The 19,217-nt window shown below is 41.2% G+C and overlaps 1 protein-coding gene across 1 annotated transcript; it reads left to right on the top strand.

Annotated features, from left to right (window-relative positions):
• The first annotated feature begins 5,446 nt into the window (after positions 1-5,446).
• Positions 5,447-18,894, top strand: KLHL42 (kelch like family member 42). Its single transcript, XM_065652802.1, has 3 exons — positions 5,447-6,339; positions 13,495-13,688; positions 17,607-18,894. Exons 1-3 carry the CDS (start codon positions 5,447-5,449, stop codon positions 18,056-18,058), a joined length of 1,539 nt encoding a protein of 512 aa, XP_065508874.1. The 3' UTR covers positions 18,059-18,894.
• Positions 18,895-19,217: the final 323 nt, after the last annotated feature.

Raw genomic sequence — 19,217 nt, 5'->3', positions numbered from 1 at the left:
AAGACTTTTTTTTTAATAGCATTGCTAATGGTGTAGGGTAAGAAATGATTTGTTTGGATGCAAATCTGAAAAAAAGAAATTGCCTTTATTTAGCAGCTCATCCTTCACAAATGATAGACATTTCAGTTGAAATAAAATTATGCTCTAGTCAGTTCCTCTCAGAAATGCCAAGATCCTTTAGAACACTGATATTTTTAATGCTGAAATACTGCAGGCTATTTCCTATGTTCCACAGATGCTTACTTTGTATCCTATGACAAGGAAAATACTGAGCAATGTCAGCAGCTGGGGAATCATTTCCAAAAGACTAATTCCTCTTTGAGTAATTCCACTATCACTCAATACACAGTTCCCTGGCAGTACAGTACAATTCCCTGGCGTCTCAGAGGGAGGAATGTGACACTTTATATTTTATATTAGATAGCATGTATATTTTAAACATCCCCTGATTCTGTTCCAGTTCACATTTTAGACTAATAAGGCTGAAAGGAATTCAAATTTTACTTTGTTTTTTGCCCTCTATGTGGTCCTTTCCTTAGACCAATCAGGTTGGTGTTACTTTCTGGTTCTCATGTATTACCCAGGGTCAAATCAAGAGAAGGTTTGCCTAAAACAAAGACAAAACCACTGCAGTCTTCCTTTAGGCACTGTACTCATGCTGAAGGGTTTGGTTCTCCTCTGCTGCAGATTTTTTTGTGATCTTGAGTTAGACCCACAAAGAAATTCAGGCTATCTTTCATGTATATGTAAACCAGGTTTCCTGCCAAGAAAAGCATTTGTCATTCTGATTCCCAGTCACTGGTACTTCTGTTACCCCACTTTGCTGTGTCTTGTGACCGTACTAGTCTGGAGACCCATCCCGCTTACCACACAAAGCCATTGAGTGGTTCATGGAGGAAAAACAAGTAGCCATGGTTTTTTAAGTGAATCTAAACAGTCTTAAATATTTGAAGTGAATGTAAAGTGTAAGCAGGCATCAGTCTTAGAATCATAGAATCATAGAATAGTTTGGGTTGGAAGGGACCTTCAAAGCTCATCTAGTCCAACCCCCTGCAATGAGCAGGGACATCTTCAACTAGATCAGGTTGCTCAGAGCCCCGTCCAGCCTGGCCTTGAATGTCTCCAGGGATGGGGCATCTACCACCTCTCTGGGCAACCTGGGCCAGTGTTTCACCACCCTCATTGTAAAAAATTTCTTCCTCAGGTCTAGCCTGAATCTCCCTCCCTTTAGTTTAAAACCAGTAACGCTTGTCCTATTGTAACAAGCCCAGCTTAAAACTCTATCCCCATCTTTCTTATAGGCCCCTTTTTAGAGGCCTGCAATAAGTTCTCCCCAGATTCTTCTCTTCTCTAGGCTGAACAACCCCAGCTCTCTCAGCCTGTCCTCACAGCAGAGCTGTTCCAGCCCTCTGATCATCTTGGTGGCCTCCTCTGGCCCCTCTCCAACAGGTCCCTGTCTTTCCTGTGCTGAGGGCTCCAGAGCTGGATGCAGTGCTACAGGTGGGGTCTCACCGGAGTGCACACAGCACACAGAGCAGGCTTGCACCAGGCTTGCGCGCATCCCTTGCCAGTCAGGAAGCACGAGCCAAGCTCCACGCGGAACAGAGAGAGTGCTGCTTCTCTCTAGTTAACTCTGGCTTTGCTTTTCCCGGCTTTGTAGCAGTAGCTGCTTCTGACTGTGTTTCCTTGCTTTTGCTAGGCTATAAGAGTCAAAGGGCTATAGAAATGTATGCCCAGGCAGAGAAAGGGTCAGAAGCTTAGGTTTTCCATATCATGGTTGAATGGTCTATTACAATGTAGCTGCTGTATAAAAGAGCTTCTTCCATTTCCAAGTCTTGCTAAAAGAAAATAGTGATCTCTCTTCAGCCTTGGAAACAATTCAGACATTAACTACAAGAAAATATTTCAGGCACCAAGCACAGGAAAAGGTGTCTAGACTGTGAATCCCAAGCAGAAATGGCCATTTCAACTCTAGAGTGAGAGCACCCTTATTGACACTCTTTAGTGCCTTCCCACTCCATTTGTCGGCACTCGAGAATCCTCTTCCTTGAGATAAATTTGTCTCTCATGCACTGTAAAGAGAGACCTGAACTATCTAAAACAGCTTGAAGATTTTGCTCCAGAAGCCAAATTCTAAAAGCTAGATATTGAAAAGCTGACCATAATTACCCTCGTCTTCCTCTCTTGGTAAATGTCTTGTTCTTCAGGGCATGTTCTTTTATCACAGACAATTTAATAACTACCATGACACAAACTTGTTCTCCTGTTGTTTCATGCTTCAGCGTGTTCCTAAAGAGTGACGGATGGTCTTCCATATTTGTTTCAAAGATCAGGCAAGTCTTTCATGGCTCTTAACTACAGATTTTGACTTTGTAGCTGTAGCACTAGAGTTCCACGTTTATCTCTGAAAAATACATTTCTTAGTCTCTTAAGATAAACCAAGATGATTGCTGGTGAAACAGCAAGATCTTTGATTCCAGTATAATATGTATTGTTGATCTTAGCATAAAACAATATAGCTCTGGACTTGGAGACAGATGAAATTATCTCTACAAATACTGAACAAAAAGGTAGTCCTTGCCTTAGTGCACTGGCAGTGAGGATGATATAAGCACACCATACAGACTGACTGATTAGCATAGTAAAAAAATCAAGGGAACTGCCCTGTCAGCATGCTCTGACTTAACACAGTTGCCCTGTCCTAAGCCTGGATAAAGCACAGAGAGCTGACAATCAGCCTAGCCAAAACAATTGGTTAAGGAAACAGATTTAGGCTTTTTGCAAAAGTGGCCATTCAAGAGAGAATACTGCTGACCCTGTGTGCTTGTGGTGGCTCCTGATGAACACGATAGAAGTCAGTGCTCTTGAAAGTTTGCTCACAGGAAGAAAATACTTATTAGTACATGACAGGAGTGATTCAGCCTATTAAAAACCTCATGGACTGTGAGGAAGATGGACTTGAAATCCTTCACAGAGTGTCAGGTGCAGGCACACAGGCAACAGGAAGAAATATAAATAAGGAATATAAAAAACAAGGCAACAGAAGAAATATTCCATCTATCCAGGCTATAGTGTCAGCACTTTGAGGGAACAGAACTTGTCATAACTGACTACATGGAAAAAGATCACTCACCAATTAGGAGCTAACTTACAAATATATCAAACATATGAGACTACAAAACAGATGTCTAAAGATGGCAATCATACCAGCGTGTTGGCAATCGTACTGTATTCCAACAGGGGAGCTTAACAGTCACGACAAACACGAGCTCTCTGTTTACCTCTGGAGTATGAATGATTACAATTGCTTGAAATGTCCGCCTGTGGGAATTAAAGTACAAGAAGGAAATAAGGGTTGGACTCTTACTGAGGTGGTAAGACACTTGTGTATGCTGATCTTTTCAAGGCTGAACAAGGCAGAAAAAAAACAAACAAACACACAAAAAAACCCAAATAGCCAGGGCTCAGAGTCAAGCTTCAGCTGTTTGTAATGAAGTCAAAAAACCAAATGACGCAGTGCTTCATCAAGAACGGGAGACAGGAAAATGGAATTTGAAAATTAATTAAATATTGAGGGAGAATGAAAGAGGAAAACAAAATAAGCACACAGGGAAACTCCTTAGTAGGAAGGAAAAAACGAAAGGCAATAGTGACCTAGCTAGGGACTGAGCCGCTGAACTGGTTGGAATCCTATATAGAATTATTTCAGAACATGAAATAGACCCTGGAAAAACAAGGTGATGAAAATGTTTTGAAGTGAGGTGGAAAACAAAAATGCATAGCAATCTAGCCCACCTCAACAAATGCTTTTATTGAAGTCAGCAGAAAAGAACAACTGTAACTCTTGAGATTGATGTTCATGTCATCTGTATGGGCTAGACTTAAGCAGCCGAAGATCAACAAAACAGTGAGAGAGGATCATTGAGTACCATTTCACAGAGGAAATGCTAAAAATGAAACAACCTTGTCTTCCTTAACGAAACAAAAAGAAAAAATATAAGAAACAGCCTAATACCACTCCAAAGAGTTTTAATAGTTGGAGGAAATGATCCCTTCTGAGTAGTAGAAATAGGGAGTTGTCTGAAAACTATGCAATCTACAATAACTGGAGATGAGTCACATTACTGCCAGAGATAAAGATTTTCTATCGTCTGCAATACATGGAGTGAAAGAAATATCTTTATAAAGATAAAAATACAAAATATATTTAAAAAATCTTTATAGTAAGCATCATCATTTAAGAATACACAGGATGGCAGACTTCCTCATCTATTTCAGGAGTTGTTTTAAAAACAAACAAACAAACAAAACCCCCAAACCAACCAAGAACCAAACCAAAGGACAGTCATTATGTTTCAAGAATGTAACAAGGCAAACAGCAAAACAGTCACTTTGTCCATGCCCACGATGCTCGATTATTAACTTGCTCTTTCCTTGTTCATGTCCAACAAATTCAGGGCCCTGGTATGTAGATCATTTTTATGAGTAACATAGATGTCCTACTCCAGGAACTTAGTTTAAATAGAAAAGATAGAGTAGCAGAACAACTTATATAGTATCTTTATATGCCAAACCAGGAGCAGAGACACTGAGGGACTTGTGCAGGAGGAATCGGGAAGGTCATAGCAGAATTATGTATTGTTCTTAAATCCTACTGCTGCACTAGATGTACAAGATGATTCTTTTTGTTGGCTTTGTCAGTGAACGCCACAGTGCCAAGCATCGGGCTGACTGTCGCGCTCCTGCCTCCTATCTGGCTACGTACGAATACGTGTCCACATACCCTATTTTTTTCTTTTCTTGACTGCGTGGTTCGAGAATATTCCCCCGCTGCAGGGACGCTGAGGTACATTTATGGCAGGAGGCTAGAGCTGCCGGCTGGGGCTGCCGTCCCGGCTCAATTCAGGCAGTGCCAGAAGGGGCGGCGGGGGAACGGCCGCACGTTTTGCCTGTTGCTGCAGCCCGGAGCCGAGCACTTGGCCTCTCTGATCGCGCCCCCGACACGCACAAGAGCTGGAAAATCCATCCCCTCCCCGGCACGGGGGCCGGGCGGGCGGGTGCCCTGCAATGCGGTTTGGAGCCGATGGCCCCGGCGGGCAGCCGGGCACCGCGGAGAGGAGCGGCCGCCGCCTGAGCGCTCAACATTGCCTTTTTAGGGCTTTTTTGGTCTTTCCTCTGCGTGTGTTTTCTTTTTTTTTTTTTTTTTTTTTTTTTCCTCCTTCCCCTTCATCTCTCCTTGCAGGGACAGAGCCGGCAAGGCTGCGGCAGCGCCTCCCTCCCTCCGTCCCAGCCCGCCTCCCGCAGCAGGGCCCGGCCCGGCGCCGCTCCGCTCCGCTCCGCACCGCTCCGCTCCTCCCACCGCAGCCGCGGCCGCCGGGGCGGAGGCGGAGCCTGCCCGTAGCCGGCCGCGGCCCGGCTGAAGCGCAGCCAGGGGAGGGGGTGAGCGATGTCCCTGGCGGGGCGGCGGAGGCAGGAGGAAGAGGAGGGGGAAGGGGAAGAAGCGGATGGGGCCGGTGCGGGGGAGGAGGTGGTGCAGATCCGGCTGGGGGACAAGTGCTACCCGGTGTGCAAGAGGAAGCTGATCGAGCAGAGCGACTATTTCCGAGCCCTCTACCGCTCGGGCATGCGGGAGGCAGGGCAGGGCCAGGAGGAGCAGCTGCTGCGCGGGGGGCTGAGCGCTCTGGGGCTGGAGCTGGTGCTGGACTTCATCAACACCTCCTGCCTGGCCAGGCTGGAGCAGGAGGAGGGGGGCGACGAGGAGCCCCCTTTGCTGGAGGAGCTGGTGGAGGCCGCTTCCTACCTGCAGGTCACCCCTTTGCTCCGCCTGCTCCTCTCCCAGGTGAGGCTGGGCAACTGCTTCGAGCTGCACCGCCTGGCTCAGGTCTACGGTCTCCAGGACTTGCACGATGCCTGTCTAGACTTCATGGCCACCCATTACCACCAGGTGCTGCGGAGGCCCGATGCCCGGCCACATCTCCTCCTGCCCCATGCCCTCCAGCAGCACTTGAAGGAGAGGCGAATGAGGGGCACCGCCACCCTGGTGGCCATCGGGGACTTCATGGGTGCCTCCACTCTGGGCTTGCCTCCAGGCTGTCACCCTCAGGTGGAAGCCCCCTGGTCTATGCTGAGGTATGACGAGGAAGCAGAGAGGTGGCTGCCCATGGCCAGCAAACTGCCCCCTGATCTGGTTAATGTCCGAGGCTACGGGTCGGCGATGCTGGACAACTACCTGTTCATCGTCGGGGGCTACAGGATCACCAGCCAGGAGATCTCGGCTGCCCATTGTTACAACCCTTGCCTAAATGAATGGAGTCAGCTGGCTTCAATGAACCAGAAGAGGTAACCCCTGCTCCCCGAAATACACGTGTGTCAATGTGTGTTGTCAAAATAGACCCTGCTGAGTCACGTGGTGTTGGCTGGACGCAACGTTACAAGAAGTGATTCAGACCTGTCTCTGTGCCATGAATCACCCATGTCTCTTGCACCGTGTGGCAGGAAGGACTGCAGTGCTTGGCGACGGCTTGGCAGCGTGCCACTGGAGAGGCCTGGCAAACCTCGTCTTTACCAGCAACAGTCATCCCACTGCAGCGCGACGCTGCTGCCTCTCCCCTGCTTAGGGGCCCCCTCCGCATGGTGCGGGGGGCTGCTGTAGCAAGGGAAGGGAGAGGAGGACGAGGCTTTGTTGCATAAATGGTGGTGGTTAAGGCCTCGGCTGTGGGAGAACATGAGCCGGCCATCAGCAGAGGAGGACTCTGCCACAGCTCTCCACCATGTGTGGTCGTTCACCTTGGTGTGAAATGGTGGAAAGCTTCCACTTTTCATTGAAATTGCAGTATACAAGGAGCCAGTGTCTCCAAATAGCTGTCTTGCCAGTGGTAGAAATTCTCCTGAAAATAGCAAAGATTTAAAAAACAAAAAATATTCTCTTACTTTCTTCATGGTATGTTTTAAATCCAGTACTGTACATGACAGGAATTACTGCTCTTAGTGAGGATGTACAGTCTATCAGAGCTAGAGGTGGCTGAAAAATTTTAGTTGCAGCAGTTTTTTATTGGTTTCTACTTTCATCAAAGTCTGAATGTTTTGTATTTCAGTGAAATATTCACCAGACAAATGTCAGGAAGACTGTGAGAAATTTCTCACTTTATAAGAATATTTGGATCTGGGAATCATTCATAATTTTGACGATTTTGCTTTTTTCCTTTATCCTTTTGAATTGTTTGTTTGATATTTATGTTTAAGTTAGTATTCAGAAACGCTTGTATAATTTACGCTTGAAAAAATACTAGAGAGCTAGCCTTGAGGGGGACCCAAGAATAGAGGCCACCTCCCCGGCCAAGGTTGTGGCTGCTCTACCTTAATCACGCTGCAGTGTTATCAAAGCAAAGCCTTTTACTTCATTGAAACAAAATGTTTCTGTTATCCAACATGAACTTCCTCATTACTTCCGTTTTAGAAAAAGTGCGGTCTGAAAAAAGAACAAGTAAGGAGGCCAAAATTCACTGTAGAATGGAAATTCTCTTCTCCATCCAGTAAATTCAAAGAGCATGCAGAGACCAAAACCATTGGCATAAATTCTTTGTATCTGGGTAGTAAAACTGCAGTCTCTGTTCTGGTCTCTATTTAGCTCTTGCCAGCTAAAACCCCTCAAAACAGGGATTTGACCTAAAATTAGTGCTTTACCATTTCACCCTTGTTTTTCACTTTGTGAGAATATCACTGAAATTATTTCCTTCATAATCAGTCATCAGAATTAACTGGAAATATTTTTTTTCAGTATTTCTGGCTTCTTGGAACAGTGTTGCAAAAAATTTTATCTGCAAAATGAGTGTTTACTTTTTAATCACTGTAAACACCTTTTCTTACAGACATATCTCTTAGGACCTGAGCCTATTAGTGGTCTTCACTGAGTTGCCTGTGAAAACTGAGATGTTTTAGCCATCCTCGCTTCAGCAGTCTTGCCTACATGAGCACAACTGAGAGTGCATTGGCCTCTGTAAAAAAAGATGATGGAGTCAGGCCACACAGCATCTCCTATGGAAATTAACTTAAACATAGAAGTCCCACGTTGATCAAGTTACGAGGTTTTGGCATTGGTTTGTGTGATGTATATAGCAAGAGAGATATTATTATGTGTGATGATTCTGCAGCATGGCACATGAGAGCCTTTTAGAAAAAGCTTTTTTCAGGCCCTTTTTTCACCTTATATCTTGACTGTTCAAACTATAGGTCAGCCTTCTTTCCTCCACACTTTCCTTTTATTTGTAGGATATATAATCATATCTGAACTAAACTAGCGATGTTTTCTCCTTATATCACTATTTTCAGCTGCACTACCAAATCAACTGAATCTTGAAGCCCATCACAGGTGACAACAAGGTATTCCTTAGCATAGAATTTCACATTGGTGATTTATAGCAGAAAAGTAGTGTGTGAATGGATATTTTTGGAATAGTCTCTGTTCTTACATTTCATGGTAGTGATTTCAGGTCAAAAAGAACCCAGAATTACATCTGCCCCTCGATTGCAAGGTTGTATGTTGGTCTCTGAACGATAAGCAGGGGATGGTTTTTTTCATGGAAACTCTGCTGACCCCTTCACAAAATATGTTTTTGACTTGAACATTTTCATGGAGTATCATATCTGAAGTTATTGTGGTTTTTTTCTATCTGACATATCATTTCAGCCCTTTGATGACCAGCTTGACATTTAGTGGCCAGAACACAGGAAGGAGCCAAGAGCAGGGAGGTTTTTAGGATCAGGGAGTTTGCATTCAACAGGAACAGCCTGTCTGCTGCACAGATGTGCTGCAACGAGATCTGCACTTTGCTTGGCATTGTATTTTTAGTTTGTTATGCTGTAGTAAAATAAGCAGGGCAGTTGGCCAGCATGCTGCTTAGGAGTTGCAGTCATATGACTGTCTGCCAAATGAGTTTATGTCAGCTGATATAATTACATCCCATGGATGAATTTTTTACATACCTTGAGGCAAGGTCCTAGTTCCCATGGAAGTTGGTTTGACTTCGGGCAACATTTAAAGAGTATCTGGGTCTGGCCTATGAGAATGGATGCATATGCTGGCCTCAAGAGAAGGCTGAGGAGTTATGGAAATAATTGTTCTGATTTGCTGTTAATATAAGAACTTCTCTGCCATCATCAAACCTTGTAAATTCTATTATTTTTATTTTAAATTATTTCCATTATTATAATATAGAATCCCAAGATGCTGGGATTTTCTTCATGTGCATAGATAAAATAGTCCCCACTTACTTCTAAGTAGAAAACAAAAGCTGTCAGATGTATACTGAATACTTAGCAATCATTTTAGTTTAGGTTATAGCTGTTAACTTTCTTTCCAGATTTAGATTTCTTATTACTGTAGTTTCTAATTTGTTCATGATAAGTGACTCCTGTATATTATTCTTGTGATGCCCACATAAGCTTGAGAAAGTGTTATTTCCTATTTATGCATAGACAAGAGAGATAAAATAATTTTCTCAGGCTCATACAGGAAGCCTATGACTGAAGCTGGAATTTCTCATCTGAGGGCTAAATCTGGTGTCTGTCACAGATATTCCCTAAAATAAAATCGGAGTTTCTAGATCTTTTAATTCTAGAGATATTGCTGTACTTGGAATAGTGTCTTCAGAGAACTACCTGGGCTTTTCTGTGGAAGAAATTCCATGTGAATGTTGCCCGAGATCACTTGTGGTCTTTGGGAACAGGAAGGTAACAAGGCACTTTGGGGACTGTTCAAACAATGCCCTTCGATACATTCCCATACTTTTCTTTAAATTGATGCTGTCAGTTGAAATTTGCTATTTAAGAATAATATACTCGTAGAATTTCTACTGCATGTGCCAGTTACAGCTGTATATTCCACTTTTATTTTCCTTCAGAACACTCATGGCAGGTAAATCTTCCAGGCTTGGAAGACCCGTGTAAACCACTGGCTGGGATTATACACATGCACGTGGAACATGGTTTTTGTGAGCAATCTGTGCCTGAACTGCTGCCACTCTGAGGACTCCTACAGGAATTACAGAGGGTGATCCTGGGGTATTATGGTGGTTTATGAGACCTTCTCTTTCCACATTTTTTTTTTTCTTTCACTAAAAATTCTTTTCAAAAATTTTGAAGTTAGAAATATAAGTGTCACACTTATCACAAATGCGTCATGTGCTTCCAAAGCTGAAGGTTGGATGCAGTGTGCTCTGCAGACTCATGTAAGGAATGTAAAAAAAAAAAAGCGATTAATGAAAAAAATGTAAAATGCTTTGGAATTGCCTTTGTAACTATGCTTTCATGAGTCTTCATCCCTGTTGTAAATGCTTTAACTCTAGAACAAAGAAGTCATCTGATTTGTGAGAAAGAAATTTCAAGCTTAAAGTTGATCATTTGGCAGGAAGGAACCACAGGTTAGTTACTCCAACCCTCCCGCTCTACAGCAGGACCAAACTTAACCTTGCAAATACAAGTCTAACTTCTTCTTGAAACCCTCCAGCAATGTGGATTCCAGCCTCTCTGGTAACTTATTCCCATGTTTAGCTACTCCTCTGATCAGGAAGCCCTCTCTAGTATCTATGCTGATTTTTTCTTGTACACTAAATGAATGACATCTGTCAGTGAACAAGAAGAATGCTTGCTGTTGTTTTTATAGCCACTTTCAGAGTGGTCTCCTATAGATACATCTATGGCTCTTAATGCAATCCAGAGTAATGTAGGGGTTTTTTGCAAGTTATTGAATGTCTTGTATTCAGAAAGCTATGCATGCTGACCCCTATATCTTTTGCATTTGTGCATTGTATTTTTTTTCCTTTGTGCATATAGTGCTTTGCACTTGTCTTCATTGAATGAAGAATGTATTTTGAACTATGGTAAAACCCCACAACTTGCTTGTGCTCCTGGGGTTCTTTTTAGTGAAAACAAGGGACATCAGAAGACAGGTCATACCCAGTCTTGTCCCAAAAAGAAGGGTATGTACCAGGCCTGGCATTTGGAAAGCACTTTTGATCCCCCAAGTTTAGATAACTCACTGGTGTGAGTGGAGTCATATTGCAGTTGAATCTGATGGACCGTTCAGCTCTGTCATTTCCAAGCTGTAGTCCATGGAACAGTTAGTCGTGGAGAGCTGGCTGGTTGCTCAATGTTTGCTTTCCTTGTTTCCAACTGCTCCAACACATTAAAAGAGTGTAAAAATACACTAAATATTTCCTAACGCTCACTCTCCATAAAAACACCTGCTGTTATTGGCATGGAGAGGTGAATGGCAGAAGTTTTTCATAACATATTGAGCCATTGTCTAAACTTTCATATAAAGTGTTCTGATGGATACTTACAGCTACTTTTGAGTAAAATTACCCTTGTAGTTAATGTGTTCCATAAATCTGAGACACTTCCACTGCATGCCATCCATTTTAACAAGCATTGGAAGTGGTTACATGACTGACACAACTGTACGTGGCCTCCTTCTAGAGTAATTGAAGTTGAAAGTTGTGCCATACATCTTTCACTGGATAGTTTTCCCTGTGTTGCAAGAACCAATTCAGTGATACAAAGGCCATCAAGCAAAAAATGGATAAATTACTTCCATTCGGATAAATAGTAAGAGGCTACAATTAGAGGGTAACTAGAGAAGCACATGTGAGTTAGAAAACCTGAATTCTTTAATGTTCTGGCACTACACACTTGTTTAGTTAATTCATATCCTCTGTGGCAGAACTTTTAGCATGTTTTAAAAGTGGCTAGAAGATCTTAGAATAGGGAAACACTATCTGTGTGCATGTGAACTCATTTCATAAGCCAAAAATCCTGCACCATCTCCATCATAGGCATAGTTACAGACTTTCTAACATACTTCAGATTTTAAAGGAGTGCTTGGAAAATGCATGTACATTTCATGTTTTTGTTCCCTTGTTGATTTGTAGATTTCTTTTTTTCCACCATAACTTTTAGAACAGGTACATTGCTTTGAAAGTCATAATGTTTTGCAAGTAATTATCCTCATTTCATACCCACTATTGATTGCCATGTTATTCTGGATTCTCAAAGATGGAAAACATAATTGCTGTAGAGATGAACAGAGTGACCTAATCATAAATGTCAGCAAAAAAAAAAAAGAAGAAAAAGCAATTAATTCCTTCAAAGGAGCATTTTAATTTCCAAAGCTATATCAGGATGACAAGAACAAAATTATTCCATCTGGAAACAAATTCTTTTTCCAAATATATTTAATACAAATAAATTGCAGAGCAGTCTGCTGCTAGGCAGGGTTCATTTTGTCCAGACAAACCCCTGCAAAACTACTTAGCGATACATTTTGGATCTTGGATTCATGCAGAGTGAAACTCACTTTACTGCTCAGCAGGCCAATGGAAGTCTGAAGCAGCACTTCAGTTTTATGGACATAACACAGTTCCCCATTTGGCTTTATGCTGAGCTGGTGCACTCTAATGACTTTCACACATTTAGTTAATTGGGCTACTACATGGTGAAATCTCAGTTTGGCTCAGCGGCAGAGAAGGAACAACCTTTCTAGGCAATGAGACTGTTTCTGAGGAGAGGAAGAGCTCATCTTTTATTACACCAGCTTCCATAGCTGGAAGGAACAGCTGAGCAAGGAAGCCATCTATCTTCAAGTCCTCCGATTTCTTCCTACAGACTTGCACCTTTAATATTTAGTGGCCATTTGTTTCTGCCTGTGTTGTCTTAAAAGTGTGAGATATAAGCCTTCTTGTGTTTCAGTAATTATCAAGTTGTTCTTTGCCATGTGTGAAATACAACAGCATAATCGAAACGAAGAAGAAATAAAAGAACAGGGCATTGCCTGTGGAGTGCAATGTATTTTGTTCGGCTATGGGTGGAACATTAACTTACAGATATATCTTGCGTCAGTGGAATGGAGGATGTATATTTAGTAGTTTAATGCAGAATAAGGCACAGGAGGTTCTCCCTTCTTTTGCAGAACGTGATTCAATGTGTACTGTTTTAAATCTCTGTTTATAAGGGTTATTAAAGAGATTCTATATTACAGACTAAGATGAATACACGTTCTGAGGCATTCATCAGGTCTTGTTTGAAATTTCTGCAATTTTAACTAAAATAATACCCTTGACTCTGTGTATGTATAATACGCTTTTCTCTACTAAAAGTACTTTACTGAAAGCCAAGTAAAAATGAGACACCTACTGAACACATTAGTTAAGTAAACATTTAGAGCTCAGACTGTGACATCGAAATCCAAAACAAAATATTCATCAGTCTCAGCATCAATGTAATTAACATCCAGAATGTCACTGGTTACTGTCCTAAGCAATTACAGTATAATTACGGAATTTTGGCCTTGCACATAGGAGTTCAGATGCTGTAATATATGAAGTGATGGTACAAGTTGTAAGTGATAATCGGTATGTTGGAGCCTCAATAGGAAGAACTTTCCTATATTTTTCTGTATGTCTATGCAACCTATTTCAATGCTGCAATCTTTTCTTTCAGGTCCAATTTTAAGCTCTTGGCTGTAAATGGAAAGCTCTATGCCATCGGTGGTCAATCCCTTTCCAACGTGGAGTGCTATAACCCAGAAAATGACTGGTGGAATTTCGTAGCATCCATGCCAAACCCTCTTGCAGAATTCTCAGCTTGTGAATGCAAGGGCAAGATCTACGTTATTGGAGGATACACTACACGAGGTAGAAAGCTTGCTTTTACTTTTTTAACGTCATTGCTTCTAAGGCCCAGATAATTTTCTTCTCTTTTTCAAGAAATCTTTCGAACTGATGTAGAAAGCTGCATAATATTCATTAAAACATGTAGAAATAAATCACTGGTAGAAAATAATTGACAAATGACACAAAAAAAAATTAGCTCTGTCATAGAAGAATCAGATTTTTTTTTTCAGGGCCTTTTTGGACCTGGGGCTCTATTATTCTGAGGGAACAGACTGGTGGGTACTCCAGCAGCCAACTTAGCCCTCCTTTTTTTAGATTTTGATTGCACAGTAGAAAGAGCGATCTCAACAGATACACGTTTACTTTTTAAATACCTGTTTGAGACTGTGAGAAAAGAAAAATATTAAGAAAATATCTGCCCGCATTAGTATTTCTCATGTACTGATAGATTTTATGGCCCTTTCACTATAGCATTTCAGTGTTTCAGAGGTAAATTCAAGCTATAGTTAAGATTTTAAGTGCTGAAATAACTTAATTGAATAATTAATCAAAAGCAAGGACCAACATTTTTTACTTACTTCTTTTCTATGCCTTGTTTTCTAAGGATACTGTAGAGAGGGAAGGATTTGAAGTTGCATTGTCTCCTGACAATTACTTTATCCAATGGAAAAGCAATCTATTTAAAAAGAGCTCCCATTTTATCATTCCTTAAGCACATAGTGCCATTCTTTCGGAAAAATACCGTTTTCACAGAGTTTTAAAAGTACTTTTTTTTTTTTCCCTCTTGTCAAATGTTCAGCATTTACCAGGATTTCCTAGGTTTAAATTCCTGTCTCTAGGCCTTTCCCCACTTCATTTGACCACAGTGGTTTTATTTTGTTTTCCAAATGGAGAATAAAATTAAAAGAAAGATCAACTTTTATAGCAAAACTGAAGTGACATTAGAACAAGCTGTCCTTTCTAGTGTTTGAGCACATTTTAACTCTGAATCATTATAAAGTTATGTAGACACACTTCCACCCCTGATGGTCCTTGGGGTAATGATAACCTTCAAAAGCATTTTGCCCAGTTCATTCTGACCCAGAACCTGGTGGCTTCACTGGGGAAAACAGAAGATATTGCTGTGCCTGTGTCTGTATGGAAGGCCATGCTGTGGTGTGCTCTGCAGTTCCAGTCCTCTGGCCATCCCTGCTAAAGGACCTGTTGGGGTTCCTTGTGCTCCCTGATGTCCAGCACTAGGACTGAACAATGTCTGGCACACAGCACTTGCTGTGCTGAAAAGTCAGACCCAAGGGCAAACATCCTTTGAGACACAAGAGCAGAGACCAAAGAGAAGGGACTGAAACAGGGTAGTGGGAAGACTTGTCGTGATAGACCAGAGTTAGGATTTTGTCATTTTTACGTAGAGAAAGAAGAGGTGAGAAGAAAAAGCTCTTGATTTGGTTAATAGTGCTACAAGATTATGGGAGTAGGAGCTTTTCTTCTTCATTCCCTCAATTTTGCAAGTTCCTTTTCTAGAGCTTGTGCTGCTCTTCCTTCAGACTGCCTACTCTGACTGTCATGTATAGGAAGATGTGCATGTAGTCAGGATTGCTGTCCTGCGTCAAGCTCCTTGTTCGATACTTATTACCCGTGGTTTCAAGTGAAGGAGGATAGTCAGTGAGTTACCTCTTGCTTCTTCCATACCTCAGGGGCTTACTGACCTTCAGGCCTCTGTCTTTTCCTAGATCTTTTCCTAGGTCTTACCCTAAAAGCTGTTTTTAATGGAAACAGAATAGTAAACCAGCATAAAGTTCTGAGCACACTTAGGCTAATGTTTAAATCCAAGACCGTTCAGGACAACAAACACCCGTCTTCTTATAAATCCTTATAGATCCTTTCCTAAATGAGGGTCTTTCTGCGACACTTTGGCTTAGGACAGCTATCAGACTTAGAAACCAGAATTGCTGCAACCACACTGGTGATTCACCTTCCAAGTTATGCAGATGTTGGAGAGTGTTAAGGCCTAAATATCTGAGAGATGCTGAGGTTCATTTGCTATTTCACTACATTCACTACATAAAATACACACAGCAGTTAATATGTAAATTTTTATTTTATGTTAGTATTTCTGTATATGCCTCAGTTTTGGTAGGTTTTGTGGGCTATTTTTTTTGATCTCTGTAGAGCTTTCTCCTGAGACTGCACTTTCCAAAAGATGGTAGGATCTGGAATTTTCCACTGTAAATTATAATGACACTTCTTGAATAAAGACCTTCCTTCCAGTTCATAGCTTTCACTTGTGAACCTAGAAGTTCCATGTCAGGCACTATAATGTTCCTGTTTTGTACTGTGGGTTTTTTGTTCTTGTCTTTGTTGTGTTGTTTTGTTTGGGGGGGGTGTTTGGTTGGGATTTTTTTGTTGTTTCTGGTTTTGTTTGTTTGTTTTGGTGTATGTGTGTTTGTTTGTTTGGGGTTTTGTGGTGGTGGTGGTGGGAGGGAGTTTGTTTGTTTTGTTTCAGTGGATATAAAAGACGCAGTCTCTGGACTGAGCAAATGAGGGCCATATCGTAACAGACTTCCATTTCATATGCCCCCTCTCAAATCATAGCACCTTTTATCTGGCAATATTACTGTTATAGATAGACATAGAAACTATAGAAACGAAATTGGGATTTCCTCCCACAGTGAGTCACTGTTTGTAGGCAAAGATCATCTACATGTAGAACTTGATCAGCAGTTTCATAGAGCATAACTATGATGTTTTCCCTTTTATTTTCCTTTCATTTAAAGTGGGTTAGGTGTTCAACAGTGACTGAAAATTATCAGAGTGCAAGCAAATGCTATAGCAGCACCTCCCTAATCATGCTGCTAATGCACTTCATTCATGACAATCCAATTATATTTATGGCTGTTTATACCTGTGCCCTGACATAGCTTACCTGTGTGTCACCATCTGCTGTGTTCCACTTGGGAGCTCATCTGGAGATCATAATGCAGGATAGACCTGTAATATGGAACAGATTTTATTAAAAAAACAGCCTGGAGTCTGCAAACCTGTTGCTGCTTGTCACTTGAGTTTGGATTTAAGCTCAGGTCTCCAGAGATTGAAACTGAATTTACTAGCTAACGAGTCCTGTGCATTCTATGTTAATTTAGTGGAGCCTTGGGGACACAGGCAGAGTCTCCACTGAACTACAGATCAGGGTAGTATTGTCACAATTTCAGAGAATAACAATGTTGCAAACATATGCATGCACTGAATTGTAACTGAAGTATAGATATGGCTTCAGCTTTTTTCTGTTTCTCTGGCTGATGCGGGAGCACAGAGTTTCTGGTTCTTAAATGATTGTGACAATTTGTGTTCATCTCTTTATATGGTACCGAATGTGTGTCCTTAGGTCATCCATGCCCCTTGAAGAAATGAAGCTAGTTTTATGAATTTTCTACCATAAAAATTTGATTTATGGAATGAAATGCAAAGTATGAAAGTTAAACTTGGATGATAAATCATCACTTGACAGCCATTAATGAAGCATACTGTGTTCATGATAATTCAATTAATCCGTGATCACTGTTGGAGAGCAGAATATTGCTCCATTTCCTTTTTCATAAAAAAATCCTACATAACAATTGGAGACAAAAGGAAAAGCATAAGTTAAAAGGTAGGGATTATTCTGCTAAAATCTACAACCCCAGACCATCTGTATCGTGTAATGTGCCAGAAACAGCTTAATTTTTCCCTCTGCAAAGGAACAAAATGTTCAAACTTTATCGTCAAGGGCAAAGAGTTGCAGTTCTCAGTAATCAGTATTTCTTCCCCAATTTGCTATGCTTTTGCTTTGTAATACATTAGCAATCTGTAATAATGGCTGATACAGTTTGTAGGGAGGAAAAATCCTCCTTCATGAGTACCTTCTAATATATTTATTTATTTGTAAATATCTCTCCTCTGTTTCAGATAGGAATATGAACATTTTGCAGTACTGTCCCACTTCTGATTCCTGGACCAACTTTGAACTTTGTGATGTCCATGTTCGCAAACAACAGATGCTCTCTGTTGAAGAAACTATATATCTGGTAGGGGGTTGTATTCATGAACTTGGACCAAACCAAAAATCCAGCCAAAGTGAGGATGTGTTAACTGTGCAGTCTTACAACATTGCTACCAAAGAATGGCTCTACCTCAAAGAGAACACATCGAAATCGGGTCTTAACTTGACTTGCACTCTCCACAATGATGGAGTTTATATATTGAGTAGGGATATTACTCTATCTACAAGCTTGGAGCACCGTGTTTTTCTGAAGTATAATATATTTACAGACAGTTGGGAATCACTAAGACGCTTTCCAACCTTTGGACAAAACATGCTGATCTGTTCTATGTATTTGCCTGATGTGAGAGAAGTGTAACAGCGTCGGGTTTTTCTTTTCAGCTCATTAATCATTCTTGGAAGAAATATTGCTCCCTCTAAATAATTCAGTTTTCAGAATGTAGCATGGTTATGTAACGTAGGCATAAAATACTGATTCTGTTCTTTAAAAAAGTTGCAAAATCCAACATTAAGACAAATGCTTCCAGAAGGAGTTTTAAGATTTCATTTTAAAATTTTTATTGTTTTGGATTAAAATTTCACCAGGTATTGTTTGCAATTTAAACATTAAAATTATTGTGTTGGTAACTGATAAAGGAATTCCAAAGGCAAAACCAATCAGTCCAGTTTTATTCTACATCTTAATAGTATAGAAGATGAGCAAGTATAATAAAAATCACAAAGCAATGATTTCTTTTAAAATATGTTTTTTACTCAAACTGTGTTCTGTCTAATGCACATTGTTTAAAATTGTGTGTACTACCACTTTTTAATCTCATCTATGGTAACAAGCGAAATTCTCAAAGTTGTTGGCAATTGGGTCACCATCAAGAAATAAGAACTTCCCTAGAATGGTTTGTAGTGCTTTGCCAGGGACTGGGAGTAATTGACTAGAGGCTTATAGTTGCTGGTTGGATACTAGATGCTCCTTTAATGGAAGTTGGCAGCATTTATTGCTACCATAGGTGGAGGTAAGAAAGGCTCTAAATTCAAGTGGAGAAGTTTGCTCATCTTCAGAAAGGTTTTAAGTTTTAGTTATATTGTATTCTGTAGTATTGAGTGTTAAAGATCAAACTATAGTTGGCAACAAGCTGCATGTTATTAGGAAAATGTGCATGAGCATATGGAATGGCGATTCTGCACCAGGTGCATCCTGCTTGATAACAGTCATCTAGGACATCCGTCATTTGGTATGGAGGTTTGATTTGTGTAAATGACTACCTGCCAACACCATCCAAAGCAGCTGCACGTGAACATTGTCTCTTTCTTGTGTTATTGGGAGCTCGATAGAAATTACTTCAAGTTCGCCACCCAAAATTATTAGTCTCTACAAAGAGCACTGTAAGATGGTCACCACGAATACTCCTTTGTGGGGATTCAGGAACAGATACTCTGGCAGTTTCTCCCAGTTCCTGCCTATTGCCCGAGAGAATTATAGTCATGATTGGCCTCTTTTCTTTTTGTAGCTGACAAGTTCG

This window comes from Caloenas nicobarica, chromosome 1 (assembly GCF_036013445.1).
Source record: "Caloenas nicobarica isolate bCalNic1 chromosome 1, bCalNic1.hap1, whole genome shotgun sequence".
NCBI classification, from domain to species: domain Eukaryota; kingdom Metazoa; phylum Chordata; class Aves; order Columbiformes; family Columbidae; genus Caloenas; species Caloenas nicobarica.
The sequence above is the reverse complement of the archived record's forward strand: the minus strand, read 5'-3'. Positions and strand labels throughout refer to the sequence as shown.